Source organism: Delphinapterus leucas, chromosome 15, assembly GCF_059928025.1.
Source record: "Delphinapterus leucas isolate spDelLeu-1000000601 "Yukka" chromosome 15, BTC_Dleu_Yukka2, whole genome shotgun sequence".
In the NCBI taxonomy this organism is placed as follows: domain Eukaryota; kingdom Metazoa; phylum Chordata; class Mammalia; order Artiodactyla; family Monodontidae; genus Delphinapterus; species Delphinapterus leucas.
In genome coordinates, this window is record NC_143143.1 from 52,477,059 (window position 1) to 52,491,562 (window position 14,504).

Genomic DNA, 14,504 nt, shown 5'->3' on the forward strand with positions numbered 1-14,504 from the left:
AGAAGAGATCTCAGATTATTCTAGATCAGTTAACAAGCTTTTTGTTTATTATTCTGAATTAAGCCGGAATAAAATATATTATTTAATTGTATTGACAGTTATAAACTGAGAAACCAATGGGAGATAGTCGAGTAACTTAGGTTTTGAGAAATATTAAAATAGAATCTTGGCCTTATTTTCATCAACCTTATCAGTTCTAGGCAAGTCATTCAGTCATTATATCTGCTTGCTGGTGGCATTTAGCTTGGAGCCATTTCATCCTGTGCCCAGTAATTTTATAGATAAAACTATCTAACAAAATCATAAAACTATTGTTTTTTTAGTGAATGTTTTTAAAGCTGTAAGAGGCTAAAATAGATTATCACAAAGCCATCATGAGGCAGCATGGCTCTTGCAAGTCCATATATAAATGTGCTTTGACTCCAGACTAGCAGGCTCATATCTGTAATTCCTGTATGATTTAGCATGTAAATAACTTCTAGCTAAGATTGTATCTCCTCACTTATTTTTTAGTGTTTGGCATCAAATAGAGTCCCAGGGGCAGTAAACAAGAAGGGATGTGCACTCTATTCGAAGACTGATGAAATCTTATTTGTTCATAATGAATTAACTGGAAAACTTCTATTATTACATTCAGGTTTTATGGTGATTATGAAAGTTGTTAAGGATGAGTGAGGGTAGAGCAATAAGAGTCTGATTAGAAAAGGAAGCACGGAGACATTTTAAATGGTTGATGTTCCGTAAGTAGTAATTTAGTTCTACTTAAAAATTGGTAAAGGCCGAAGAAGTTTAATTTTTTACGGATGCCATATTATGAGTAGAAATTAAGATTATAAATTATTATGGCAGAGTGACCAAAAAAATCTCAGGATGGAAGAAGGGACTAGATAACCAATTCTACCAGAGTTCTATTTGATCATGAACTTCAAGGAAGTATAACTCTCACTAGATATGACCTTGATTATTACTCTCAGATTCTCAATGTTGTAAAATTTGACTTGTTTTTGAAGAATCATATAGATGCATAAACTGCTGGACCACCTTTGTGGGGGCTCATATAAGTAGAAACAATTTGCAGACTTGAGTTATAGGTAAAGAGGGAGATTCAAACATTCTTAGTCCTCATTATAAATATATTTTTTTTTACTTTTTTCTTCTGATTACAGCATCTTCACAACTATTTCACAGTGACCCTTGGAGTTCCTGCTTGGTGTTCTTATGTCTTTTTCATCATAGCCACCTTGATTTTTGGCCTTTTCATGGGTCTGGTAAGAGATAATGCCAATCTTTTTTCTTGTCTTTAAAGCCAGTTGGTTTCATGCAAAACTGGAAAGCAGCCAAGAAAGAAAAAGCTCATAAACAAACATCATTTTGTGTGTAATCTAAGCAGTTAAATAATATTTGCTTGTTTGATACTGCTTTCAATGGAAATTTGAGAAATACTGGAAAATTCATTAAATTATTATTGCCTACTCCTCTCCCTTAAATATTCTGAAGTCATGTGCTGCCCAAAATACAGGCAGTAATGAAGAAAGAAATAGAGACTTACTCGAATTCATAGTCAGTTTCCAAGACAACTGAGTCAGCTGTGAATTCACAAATTGCCTACTTGATTAGAACATTGTGATGATAAGGCCAAAGCTGTGAATTTGTTCCTTGGGTGAACAAGATGATCTTTCCTGTTCGTATACTCAAATTGAACCTCTAAGCTCACCAGCTGCTTATACATACACTGCAGTTTTCCCCAGGTGGAGTGTGTAAGATAATGTGGATAAAAAAACACAATCATTATTATGTGAAAAAATAAGATGCAAACCACATCACTATGTCTTCTTTGGATATGAAAATTACTATCCATTAGGTATGTGTGTATTTTCTCCCTAGAGTTTTAGGTAAGTGTTGGAATAATACATTTATTTACTTAACTATATAGGCAACTATAAATGTTTGGGCGTGTTTTACTCTTGGTTGTATATATTTTTGAAATCTTTCTGTTTACCTACACTTGATCAGTTTGGGCTTTAAAGTCTAAGAAGCTTGTAAAAGTTACTATACTATATACTAATCACATAGCCCTTAAACACTGTATGATAGGAATAATTGATGATCGCTAAAAATTTGTATGAAAAGGACAGCCCTTTAGGTAAGATTGTCTTAAAGTCTATCCTTACATTTTGTAATGTATTTCAGCTCTTTTGCAAGGTCTTTTAAAAAATAAGCTTAAAATGTTAGCAGTCGCCTTTATAGCAAGTCACAACTTGGTACTACAAAGTCATATTCCAAGGAGCCAAGTAAGCTCGATTTTATTTTGCCATGAACATGCTTACTTCGTATTATGGTTTATATTTGTCATTTGATTGCTGATGTTAACTTCATGGGTGGGGATAGAACTTAGATATGTCATTCATTAGGTCCTAGGTATGTTCCATTCTGCTGCATTAATCTTACTGCTAACTAACATTTCCCTAATGCTCTGGCCTAAAATGATTTGACTTTGGATATAACTTTGACTTTGGATATAAATGTGCTTCTCCCATCTACCGTCTACTCTGGAGCTGCATCAGTGTGAGGCTTCTGTAGGGGGAACAGTATGAGATCCTGGGTGATTCTGAGATGGAATTATGGGGAATGTAGTTTGAGTGTGGGCCTATTGGAAGATCACTGAAAAATCTTCTCACATAAAGAGTTTTAGAATTTTACTTTTGAGGTTGACCGTAAGTCCAAGAAGTCAGGCCTGCCTAAGCCCTAAGTTATTTGGAAACTTAGAGTCAAATAATCAGTGTAGGAAGGTTATTAGAGGCTTGACATGAAGAAAGAAGAGAGTTGATTCTAGACTATTCAAGTGACTAAGTGATAGAGATTACTGTTCCTTCATAAGAAGTTGGGAAGAGAATGTTATTTAAGGAAATAATAATTTCAAAGCAGTAATAGACTCATACATTTTCTGTTAATACATTTCCATAAAATAGCAAACACATGTCTCTGCTCAAAATGTTTTCTACAACTGTAACATGTTAAAAGAAACACAACAGCTAGAATTTTTGCCTTCAATGAGGTCTGCAGGTGATCAGTTCATTGCTCTGTGTCACCTTTGCCATTAACTGGGGGCTGAAAGCAAGCCCCAGTGTGCAGTTATGTGAAACTTGGTCTTGGTGACTTTGGAGGGTCTCCTTCCCTCTATGAGTCTTTATGGAGTTTAACTTTTGCAGTGGCCAGAAAGGGCAGGATGTTTTCCATAAGAAGTGATTTCCGGATCAAGTCATTGTTTCCCATAAGCCTGACTATTACATTTCCTATTTTTCCTTAATTTTAAAAGATGGGAAGTCAAAACAAGGCTGCTAGTTTGATTTTTGCTTGCTGTCTTGATTGAGCCTAGTGGTTGAAATATTTTACTAAATGTTATTTTTCACATGTAAACAAAGAGCTCAGTTTTAGAAATCAAGTATATATTTTGCATTTTAAACCAATATGGGAAAGATCCTTAAGTGCATAGTCTGTGTATCAAATCACGCAGGCTGCATCATTTTCTGACATCAGCAACTCTGCTTTGAAGGGTGGAAGATAGCAAATCTGTAGACAGGCAGAAAAGCAATGGAAAACACAGGTAGCAATCTTTTGCCTCTGTTATCTGGTCTCCATTTCGGTTGGTATGTATAGACACTGTCTGGATTTTGCAGCTTGGGTGGACTATTTTTCTCCATGCTGCTGACCAGTTCCTAGTGGAAGAAAGTTTCATCTTTCCTGTGAAAGATGGCAAATCCGTCTACTCTCCTCTTTTAGATGCCTGGCTGTCTGCTAAGCTGAAACCTGAAAATCTCACCATGGAAGGGAAGATGAAGATGAGGACACCAATCCTATATAGACCCTGTTCTTAAACAGTACCATTCTTAGTGGCTCAGGAAGTGACTCATCCCAAGGGAGTGGTTCTTGAGACTGGAAAATAGATCCTGAACTGATAGAATGAGAGGGCTTTCCTCCCAATTTCTGGGAAGGAAGACAGTATAATGGAATTATATACTCTTAGAGGCATAAAACAGCCCTTAGTGATAGACTAGTCCCAAGCCTGTCCTTTCAAGAGAAAGTGCAAGTGAGAGAACAGTTAAGTGACTTGCCCAGGGTCACACAACTGACAAGGTTGAGGCTGGTGTCCCATAAGTCTTTGCTAGGCCCCCTTACCTAGCGCTCTAGATGGCCCAGGTATCTCGCAGGTGGGACTTACTCCCTCCCAGGCTTTGTTGTAAATGCCAATTATTTGTCACTGGCAGGTGTTTCTTCTTTCCCTTGCAATGTATCAGGACCAAAAATTTCCCCTCCAGTTGGTATTAAGAAAGCCAAAAGGAAAAAAAAAAGTCACAAAGAACATTATGTCCAGTGAATAGCTACTATAAGCAAGTGACTGTCATATTAGAAATAGGTTTTCAACCTCAGTCTTTTCAGATGGAAATGTTTTCCTCTTTGCTGTTCAAATCAATTTGATGGCTTGGAGCTTGTTCCTTCCCAAGGAGGAACACTGCCCAGCACATGGGTCTCCTCGGCCTGGCATTTAGGCCTTCCTCTGGATCCAAGAGCCCCTGTGGTCCAGTTTGGTGTCGCTTACAAGAGCCAGATAGCTGCTGCTGCCCTTCCGCTCCTGACCATGCCCAGGACCCTAAATGCCACCTTTCAAGTGGTCATTCTAGAGTCTTCCCCACCCCCATAACTGGTTGTAATCTCTGTATCTCTTAAGTGTCTATCAGAGAGCTTTCTTCATTTTTTATGAGACCCCTGTTCCATATTGCTTCTTAATTAAACTGCCATTTTTTTCTCTTTTTGAACCCTTCCCCTCAGAAGTTAACATGGTATCTTGAACCTAATGAGGCAAATATTAAGTAAAGTAATAAATGAATATACAGATGGTAATAAAGTGAGGTTCTCATTTGATGTTTATAAAATTGAATCAAAAGGACAATGACTTTGGGTTTTTAAAATTTTAGAGCCCCTTAAAAACATATTTATGAAGTACTATTCCTATTTTAAAGACTGGGCAGTTGTTCAAAGTGTAGGTGAGCTCCAGGAGTTAGCTAGGTAAAAGAGGAACTGTGAAGCCCTTCTCAGTGGGCAGCTTCCTCCTGTGCTGACTTCTCTGTGTTGTGCACTGTGTAGGGGAGGACATGGGGAGGGCGTAGAGAGCAAGGGGCTCCCGCTGACTTGGCCCCGATTCACACGTCATCCTGTCAGTTTCATCACCACGGCCCACACCATCCAGGCCTGGAACATGGACTAGAATGAACCTGCCTCTTAGGAGCTTGTGGTTTATCAAGGGAAACAGCATGTTTATAGTAAGTAGCAAGTGACTCAATGCTGCATTCAAGGTCAGAGGTGTGAAGCCAGTCAATCACTGTTTAAAATAGGATTTAGTTCACATCACTGAAGTGTTTTCTCACAGTTTGTCCCTGTAGTAATTTCTTATAGGGCTCTTAAGAATTCTACACCCTGAAGTATTCTTCCACACAATCAGGGTTACCCACTGGTGAGAGACAACCCATGTACAGACTACTTTTATTTGTCAGAATATGTTTTCTTTTTTAAAGATCACTTTAGTCTTGGCTGACAGTGTCTGTTTTCTTACACTTGCTTGATTCATCTATTTTTAGTGGTCTGTGTGTATACATTTGACTTTGTGACCCCTGTTCTACAGTTAATAGTGTTTTCCTATGTTATATCACATTTGAAAAATAGAAAATTCTTAATTATACCCTTGTCTTTTTTTGAGGACTTTTGACCAATTGCTGTGTATTGATATTTGTCTATGAATGTCTGGTTATAGAAGCAGGACCTAACTTTGAGGTTGTTTGGTAACAAATGTCCTATCCACTCACTGTGAAATCACTTTTTTCCCTCCAGGTCTTGGTGGTCATATCAGAATGTTTCTATCTGCCACTTCCAAGGCATTTATCTGAAGGTTCTGGTAAGTATGACAGATTCATGAGATAGAGTATTTTTGGAATTCTGTGGTGTGCCCTTTCATGCTCATATAGATAGTGGATTTTTCCCCTGATTTGCTAGGTGACCAAACCATCACCATTACCAAATTCCTTTGAAATATGTTCTCTAGATAGATTTGAGCAAAAATTCTTTTTTTCTCCTCTCTTAAATTAAGGAACATTTCATTTTGGCAATTGCTTTTTCCCTTGAATTGTTTGCCCTTCATTAATCAGTTGACATCTTTTCCTTCATTGAAACTGGAATGAGCAGGGAGGGAGGGGAACTGACACTTACTGAGTGTCTACTGTGTGCCAGTAACTGTCCTGAGTCCTTTAAAAGCCATCTCCCCAAATCCTTTCACTATTTCACACTGTTCCTGGGACCAAATACCCCTGGATTTCCATGCTTTTATTCCTATTGTTTGCATGAAGACTCTTTTTTATTTTTTGGCTGGCTGTGCAGTGAGGCATGTGGGTTCTTAGTTCCACGACCAGAGATTGAACCCATGTCCCCTGGAGCGGAAGCGCAGAGTCTTAACTACTGGACTGCCAGGGAAGTCCCCATGAAGACTCTTATGAGATTTCATAATTGTTGAATTTTATGTGGGAGCTCAACTAAATAAGCTTATATTTCTTTTTAGTTCTTGACGTTTTTAAGGCTTTGAAACTTCCATATATAATTATAAAATATGTTCCTTTGAATTCTTAAAAGTAACAGAATCCCATTTTAAAACAACTTAGGGGAAAAAAGAAAAATTTATTAGTTCACAAAACTGAAAAATCCGGGGATGTTCTGGCTTCATGCACAGCCCAAGGGATGATAGTTTCTACTTCATGAAGCTGATTCAGTAGCTTTCAACAGCCCCAACTCACATTTTATCAGCTTAGCAGTCCCTGTAGAAAGAGAGAAAGCTTTTGCTCCTGACTCTGGCCAAAAACTCCTGGAAAGTACTCTGATTGGCTTGGCTTAAGTCACAGTTCTGAACCAATCACCATGACCAGTGAGTGGGTCACTGAACATTCTACACAGTATAAAATACAGAGCACAAAGAAACCTTTGCCCTCCATGCCCCTGGGCTCTGCCAAAGTCAACATGGTTAGTGAAGTCTCCAGAGAGAGGTGCAGAGGCCATGGGTGGGGCCAGGATGCCATCCAGAGATCTGTCCTGTGTGATAACATAGTTCCAAGATGGAGAAGACTGTCATATGCCCCATTGTTTCATTTCACAGCTAAATGTACTCAATTGCTGAATGACCTTTCTTTAATTGAAGTATAGTTGATGTGCAATGTTATATTAGTTTCAGGTGTACAACAGAGAGATTTGATATATTTATAGATTATACTCCATTTTAAGTTATTATAAAATATTGCTGGGGCTTCCCTGGTGGTGCAGTGGTTGAGAGTCTGCCTGCCGATGCAGGAGACACGGGTTCGTGCCCCGGTCCGGGAAGATCCCACATGCCACGGAGCGGCTGGGCCCATGAGCCATGGCCGCTGAGCCTGCGCGTCCGGAGCCTGTGCTCCGCAACGGGAGAGGCCACAACCGTGAGAGGCCCGCGTACTGGAAAAAAAAAAAAAAAAAATTGCTTATATCCCTATGCTGTACATTACATCCTGTGTCTTATTGATTTTGTACCTAGTAGCTTGTACCTCTTACCCCCTTCCCCTATCTTGCCCCTCCCTGTTGGTAACCACTGGTTTGTTCTCTGTATGAGTCTGTTTCTGTTTAGTTATATTCATTTGTTTTATTTTTTTAGATTCCACATACTAGTGAAAACATACAGTATTTGTGAATGCCCATTGTTTATTCAGAGGATGTTCCCCTCTCTTCCCTCCACAGAGCAGAATCTTAGGTCAGAGGAGGCTCATACAACTGAACAGTTGCAGGATGCAGAGGAAGAAAAGGATGATTCAAATGAAGAAGAAAACAAGGACAGCCTTGTAGATGATGAAGAAGAGAAAGAAGACCTTGGTTATGAGGAAGAAGCAGAGGAGGACGAGGAGGACAGCCCGGGTGCTGGCATGGACGAGAAGAGGAGTGATGCCCGGGACCAGGGGCCCCTGAGGGAGGCCCAGGAGGATGAAGGACCTGCTGGGACTGAAGAGAATGCCCCAGAGCAGCCCTGTCCAGCTGGCACAGAGGCAGCAGAAGACACAGTGAGACAGCGCAGAAGTCAGCATGCCGACAAGGGACCGTCAGCCTGATGACAGTGTTTCCAAGGATACAGACCAAAAGAATATGTCTGCTTCCTTCTGGTCTGCAGTTTAAACCAAATCCTTATTTTTTCTTGAATGAGCAAGCTTCTCTTAAAAAATGATCTCTAGCCCATGTAGTCTCATGGCATTAAGTCTCATATATGTTAAGGAGAATCTTTCAGGCATGACAGTCAGGGTACAGAAAAACAAACATGCTGTTAGGGTCTGTTTGGGACCTGTGATGAGAACAAATTCATTTCCTTGGGGCTCCAGAGTTTTGACAAGAGGAAGCAATCCCCAGCCATCATGAGCACTGTTCATGGGCAGTAGACAGGGCTGCAGGCCCCTAACATGAAAGCAGGGCGAATGAACGTCCTCAGGGTGTAGCTGATAACTTGCTTCCTCTTCTTGTATTGAATATTTATTTTTGTCAAACTGTAAGAAACGTCAGGTACCATAGTACAAGTGTACTTTTTAGAGATAGAACTTGAGAGGGCCTTGGATATTATTGTAGAAAAGAGCTTGGAAATCTTCCTAACTCTCTAAATCTCCCTTCTTATGTTTTATTTCTTACCTTTAGCATTTCCAACTTTCCCACCATGGGCCTGCAGGCCCCTCACACTCTTCACAATCCGTCCTCAGTGAGAGGACTCAGACAGCAGTCTACTTGACATCAGCTGCGTTTATTCCACCTTAAGGGTTTAGATAATCAAGAAGCGCAGCCCATGAAGCCATGACTGCCAAGCATCTCAAATGTTGTAACCTTTGGAGATTCAAAAGGAAGTAGGGGTTTTACAAGAGAGATTTTTCTTGTTGTTTTTAGCCAAAATGTCATTTTTTTTTTTTCAAAAAGTTCCTTTAGCAATATTCTTTTTGAAGCCAGAAGTCTCCTAAGTCTTGCCAGTACAAGGTAGTCTTATGAAGAAAACTTGAATACTGTGTTGTTTTGTTTCTATCTCAAGGGGTTCCCTGGCTCTTGGACCACTTTAATAATAACTGAAAAACCATTTCTGGTTTTCCTTCAGTGATGTGCTTTTGGTGAAAGAATTAATGAAAGTGTATATCTGGAAATGAAAGATTTGGTTTCGTTTCCTTCTTCCTTAATGTTGTAAAGAATTTTATCCCTGTAAATCTCTCAATACTCAATCTGCTAAAAGTACCCAGGGGCCCAATGTCTTTTAAAAAATCCATCCATCTACCTGATTTGCGTCTTAGAATAAATTCATAATATTAGATTCCGAGCTTATGAAAGATGTCTAAAGTTGATCCTACACCCCTTTGGGTCCAGACAGAATAATAAGTAGTACAGGTTTATGAAATTCAAAAAGCTTCTGTCATCTTTAAAAAGAAAAACGCAGTATATGCCTATCTGGCTGTTTCAATAACCCTTACGTTGTACTAACTTTGAACTCGGGCTCACTGGAGGAAGGGGAGGTTCTGAAACTCTACCCTGGTGTGGCTGAAGGAATCTGTTGCAAGCCTCATACAAAGGGAGTTTTTATTCTGACGGAATCCAGTTTTTAGAGTTGGTGGTTTTTCATCTTCCCAACTCAGTGACCTGACAGTCTCATCCCCCAGTGCGGTGACATTCATTAAGAGTTGCCAATAATTTTTTTCTTCAGACAGCAACACGACCTCAAGTTTGAGGCTATCACAGAACTGACAGACTGGGAAAACCTTGACTTGTGCTCATTTCTTGCCCCTCCCACCATCTGGGGCTCTGATACCTCCTCACCCAAAGCACCATGGTTCTGAGGGAGGCAGCTGCATCTCCCTGATACCAGGAAGCCTTTCTGGATCAGAGCTGAGCTGGATCTGCCCTCCTGTCACTGGATTTTCTTTCTTTTCTAATCAGCTGAAACAAAGTTTTCAAAGATCATTGAGTTCAAGTTCAAGGGTATGGAAATAGAAGGGTTTCATAGTTTGGCTTTTCTGTACAATACCTCCTCCCCTGCAATGTTGAAATAATTTTTTTTTTTAAAGTGGAGTATTTCACTAAAGGAGAAGGAATGAAGAAGTAAAGTCTACTTTGGCTTTTTATAAATGTAAGGCCAATTCCCAGTTGGGCTCCAAATAGTATCTGATTATATAATGAGACATGTATTTTCTTTCTCAGCAATACTTAAAAAAATTGGAGGAAGAGGAATAAAACAGTTTGGAGAACCAGATCCATTAAAAGTTGAAGTATCTGGCTACAGGGACCATTTTTCCTGTTTTGTTTTTGTTTTTTTTTAATATTCTGATGAAAGATGTATACATCTAATTTAATTTCTTTCCACTTCTAGCCTTTAGGTTCATTTTCAATACTTAATATAAAATTAAAGGAAAAAAGTCAACCCAAAATAATTTAAAATTAGATTAACATTTCAATAGGATTGATAGACTTTTCATTTAGATAATATATTTAATACAGAAGTCAAGTGCATGGAAACATGATTTTGATTGAAAAAATAAAAGTCATGCCTCCCTATATTACAATATCATTTAGTTACAGAATAGTATTTTATATATATCAAAATTAGGTAAATAAAACTGTTCATTTGGGAATGGGGGTGCAGTGCTTTATGTGTGAGTAGTGGGAATGGGGTGCCTGTTCACTGATTAGAGGGAAAATCTGAAACTTCTAGGTACATTTTCTTTAGTTTCTTTCTTTTATTATTCATCTCTTGCCAGACCACCCCAACTTGCTTAGAGATCTCATGCTGAAGCAACATATAGGCAATCCCACTTCCTTCTTTCCCTTTGAAATGTAAGCATGAATGGGGCAAGGCCCTGCTCATTCAGCTCACAGGGCCTGGCACCACATGGGCATGCACCCCCAGCCTGATCTTGGGAACACAATCCCTGTTAGCCACAGGCCTCTCTGACTACAGAAAGAAATGCAAAATTACTAATGTGACAAAAAGCAAACAAGCTTTGGTCAGGTTGATGTTGACGGGGGAGAAAGCCAAATTTTGACTCTCTTATGGCCCATATCCTTGTTGATAGCTATGGTGTTTCTCCAGGATTTGGGTATGTGTAATTTGGGGAGATGATAAAAGTGTCTTTTAAGGCAAGTACTTGGCATGTGACTTTTTATTACCAAGTCCTTTAAGAGTGGAGCCTGTTTTACAGAATGGGAAACATTAAAGAGTCCAAAAAAGGGTAGAAATGATAGGATGTACCTGAGCTTTTAGCATAAAACCTTAAATTGGCATGAAGTGAGAGAAAGAAGGGGAAGGTTGGTGCTTTTGCTAATGTGTCTCAGTAGTTTCGATATGTCCTTCATCTCAGTGTTAAAGTGTTATTTCTGCCAGTATTCTAAATGTGTGGTTGACCCATTCTTTCAATATAATATCTTGGGAAGTATTCATGTAAATCTTTTGCGCTAATAGAAAAGTTCCTTCTTGTTTAGTATCTGTTTACCTCAGTCCTACGTTCTGATCCCTTATAGCTTGTTTTGAAAACCAAACATGGAGTCATCAGGTCTGATGAACCCAGATGGGGCAGTTTTTTGAGCATCTTTCCTGAACCAGGAGGTTTGGTTGAAAGGCCTTTGATAGTTTCAGACCAGGACATGTGGCCTTCAGATGGCTTATTTTCAGTGAAGTTTCGTGTGAACTGTGACATATGTGACTCATACAACTTTAACATGTTTCTGATGTATTTTAATCATATTTGTTACTAAATAGCTTCTTCGTGCAAATGCAGCTTTTATACTAAAAATACTGTTTATTTGTATTGTAATACATTATAAATTCATTATTTATATTCTTGTAATGGTCTTAATCTTTAAGCCTAGTGATAATTATTTTTTTCTTCATCTCTGTATTTTTTGCTTCTGCAGCAACTGGAGTGGGAAATCAGGATATGAGTCTCAAGCAGGGCATTGCCTGAATTACAAATCACATTATCACAGAATTGTATATCATCCTTGATGCTATTTGTTTTCATTTTATTGTAAATTTCCACTTGCATCGAAACCTAATGATAGTGATAAGTAAAAACAAAACAGTGTATTACTTTTCATATAAGAATTTCACAGAAGTCATTTGCCTAGGCAGTGAAAAATATTACTTCCTTAAAAAATAATTTTCATGTGTCCATCCTCCATCCTGTCTGTTCATTTTTCCTCTTTCTTTCTCCCTCTTTTCCTTGACTTCATGAAACCTGAACCCTTGCCTTTAGCTGCTCTGGAAGGTTCACGAAACCAAGAATGAGTGCAGAGAAACAAGGCTTCCTCCTTGTCACAGTTGTTGTGTTGCCTATAGAAACTCACTGCCCTCAGGTGTCTTCTGTCCTGAGGTCTGGAGGTGACCAGGGCTGGAGTGGATGGCAAGGGATGTTGCTAACCCTTCAAGACACTGTGAGTTGACATGGTCTCCTAGGGCATTCAGAAGATTCTGACCTACACCTGACCCTTCCTATCAGTATAGCAGTGGAAAGGGACAAAGGACATGAGGCGATGCTTTTATTAAACACCCTCAAGGACTGAAATAATGGATATTGGATTTTTCACTTTGGAAAGATGGTGGGGGGGGTGTAGTAAAAAAATGGTTAAACTTCCATACCACCAAATCCTTCCCCTCTGAGAAACTGGCTCAGAATGCTAATGGAAAAATATCCATTATGTGGTATCTCAGCCTACTTGAACTTGGTCATACATCTTGGGAGCAAAACCTGCATCTTTTGAAGCCAACAGCACTTCAGGTGCAAAATGCAATCCCCTGCTTTGCTTCAATCTCGGAGGCTATTTGGAACCTGTTCCACAATAATAGGACACGTCTTTCTTAGGACATGTGATCCTTTTGAGACTGAGGACTGGATTAGGCTAGTCTAGGCTGTGTTAACGGACTCCCAAATCTCAGGAACTTTCAGAACGAGAAATTTATTACTGTTTCACTGAGTTCAGGCATCCCAGAGAGCAGAGGCCCTGCTTCATGCAAGTTTTTCTGGGACCCAGGTCAAGAGAGGCTCTGCTGTCTAACTTGTGGCTTCTGAGGTGACTGTGTTCATTTCACCCCCGGTCACTAGGAAGTGGAGAGAGCACGAGGAGTGTTCCTGGGAGGTGTTATAGCTGGGCCGTGTCACTTATGTTCGCTGGGAGAGAGGTCACGCCTAACCTAAAGGGGGACTGGGCTGTGTAATCTTGCCGTGTCCTTAAGAAAAAGGGGGATTGAGAGCTAGCGTCTCTGCCACAGTGACTTTATCGTACCTGCCTTTGTAACCTGAGTGCCTCACGAAGATTAGTTGTATGAATGCATGTTTCGCAGGAGAGGGAAGAATACATACAGGCCCAGTGCTGGTTGTCTGCCTTCTGCACTTGCCTATAATTGGTCTTCAAGATACCAGAGTTTTCAAACTGTGAGTCGTGCGTTCTCATAGAGTTCGTGTTTTGTTTGGAAAGATGGACATTAATAAGTGCAATAAGAATGACGGGGGATATACGTATACATACAACTGATTCACTTTGCTGTACAGTCGAAAATAACATTGTAAAGCAACTATACTCCAATAAAAATTTTAAAGAAAGAGTAAGCTTAAAAAAAGAATGACAAATAGAAGAGTTAAGAGATGCTATGTGAGTTTATAAGAGAGGAAGCTGATCTAGGCTGAGGGTTTGGATGGTACATGTGACCAGGAGGGCAGGATTAGTGGTTTCTGAGGCAGAGATGGATTTGGAACCCCTCTGATGCGCGCAAGCAACCTTTAAGATGCACATATGGAAAAATAGGACTAATATTTATTTCAGTGGGAGGTTCTTTGCTGAGCATTCAGAGTGAGTTCTAGACCTCATTTTCCTTTTAGGGAATGAGAGAGGAACAGTTACTAATCTTAGTATGAGCTTTTTCTACTATTTCAATGTCTTTGATATCTAATCAGTAATTTATAAACTCCATAAATCTCCCTAAATGGTTTCTAGTTAATAGACATCTGATTAATCATGTTAACCTTAAAAATTATACTTTGGAAAGGTTTATACCATCAGCATTCTTTGTGTTCTGTTGTCCCTGGTGGGGCATATAATTCCTAAAATTATAACTAGTTACCCTGTAGAATCCATAGGATAGACCCAGACTCAAAAGGACAACCTGCCAGGTTTACAAAATTACAGAGCTGTCACTCTATAGGATTGTCCCTCAATCGTTAGTTCTCTGTGCAATAAGTTCTGAGCATGAGTCTCGATCTAATAAATAGCATTAGAAACCAGCAGGTTTTGGGTTAACCATTGACTTTTAACTATTCCAACTAATAACAATATTGTACAGAGTATTCTAAGACTTTTCATACCCTTGACTCCTCCATAGATGAGAGCCAGCTGTGGGCAAAGCCACATGGTTATACTGTGGTATCAAATCCTTTGAC

The 14,504-nt window shown here is 39.4% G+C and overlaps 1 protein-coding gene across 1 annotated transcript in view; it reads left to right on the plus strand.

Moving 5' to 3' along the window:
* TMX4 (thioredoxin related transmembrane protein 4) overlaps nt 1–13,672 on the plus strand; it is a 44,859-nt gene extending 31,187 nt beyond the window's left edge. The window contains exons 6-8 of the mRNA XM_022556469.3: nt 1,167–1,268; nt 5,884–5,947; nt 7,804–13,672. Of these exons, the coding sequence (XP_022412177.1) occupies nt 1,167–1,268; nt 5,884–5,947; nt 7,804–8,168 (531 nt within the window). The 3' untranslated portion in view covers nt 8,169–13,672. The remainder of the gene's footprint in view (nt 1–1,166; nt 1,269–5,883; nt 5,948–7,803) is intronic.
* The last annotated feature ends 832 nt before the right edge of the window (nt 13,673–14,504 follow it).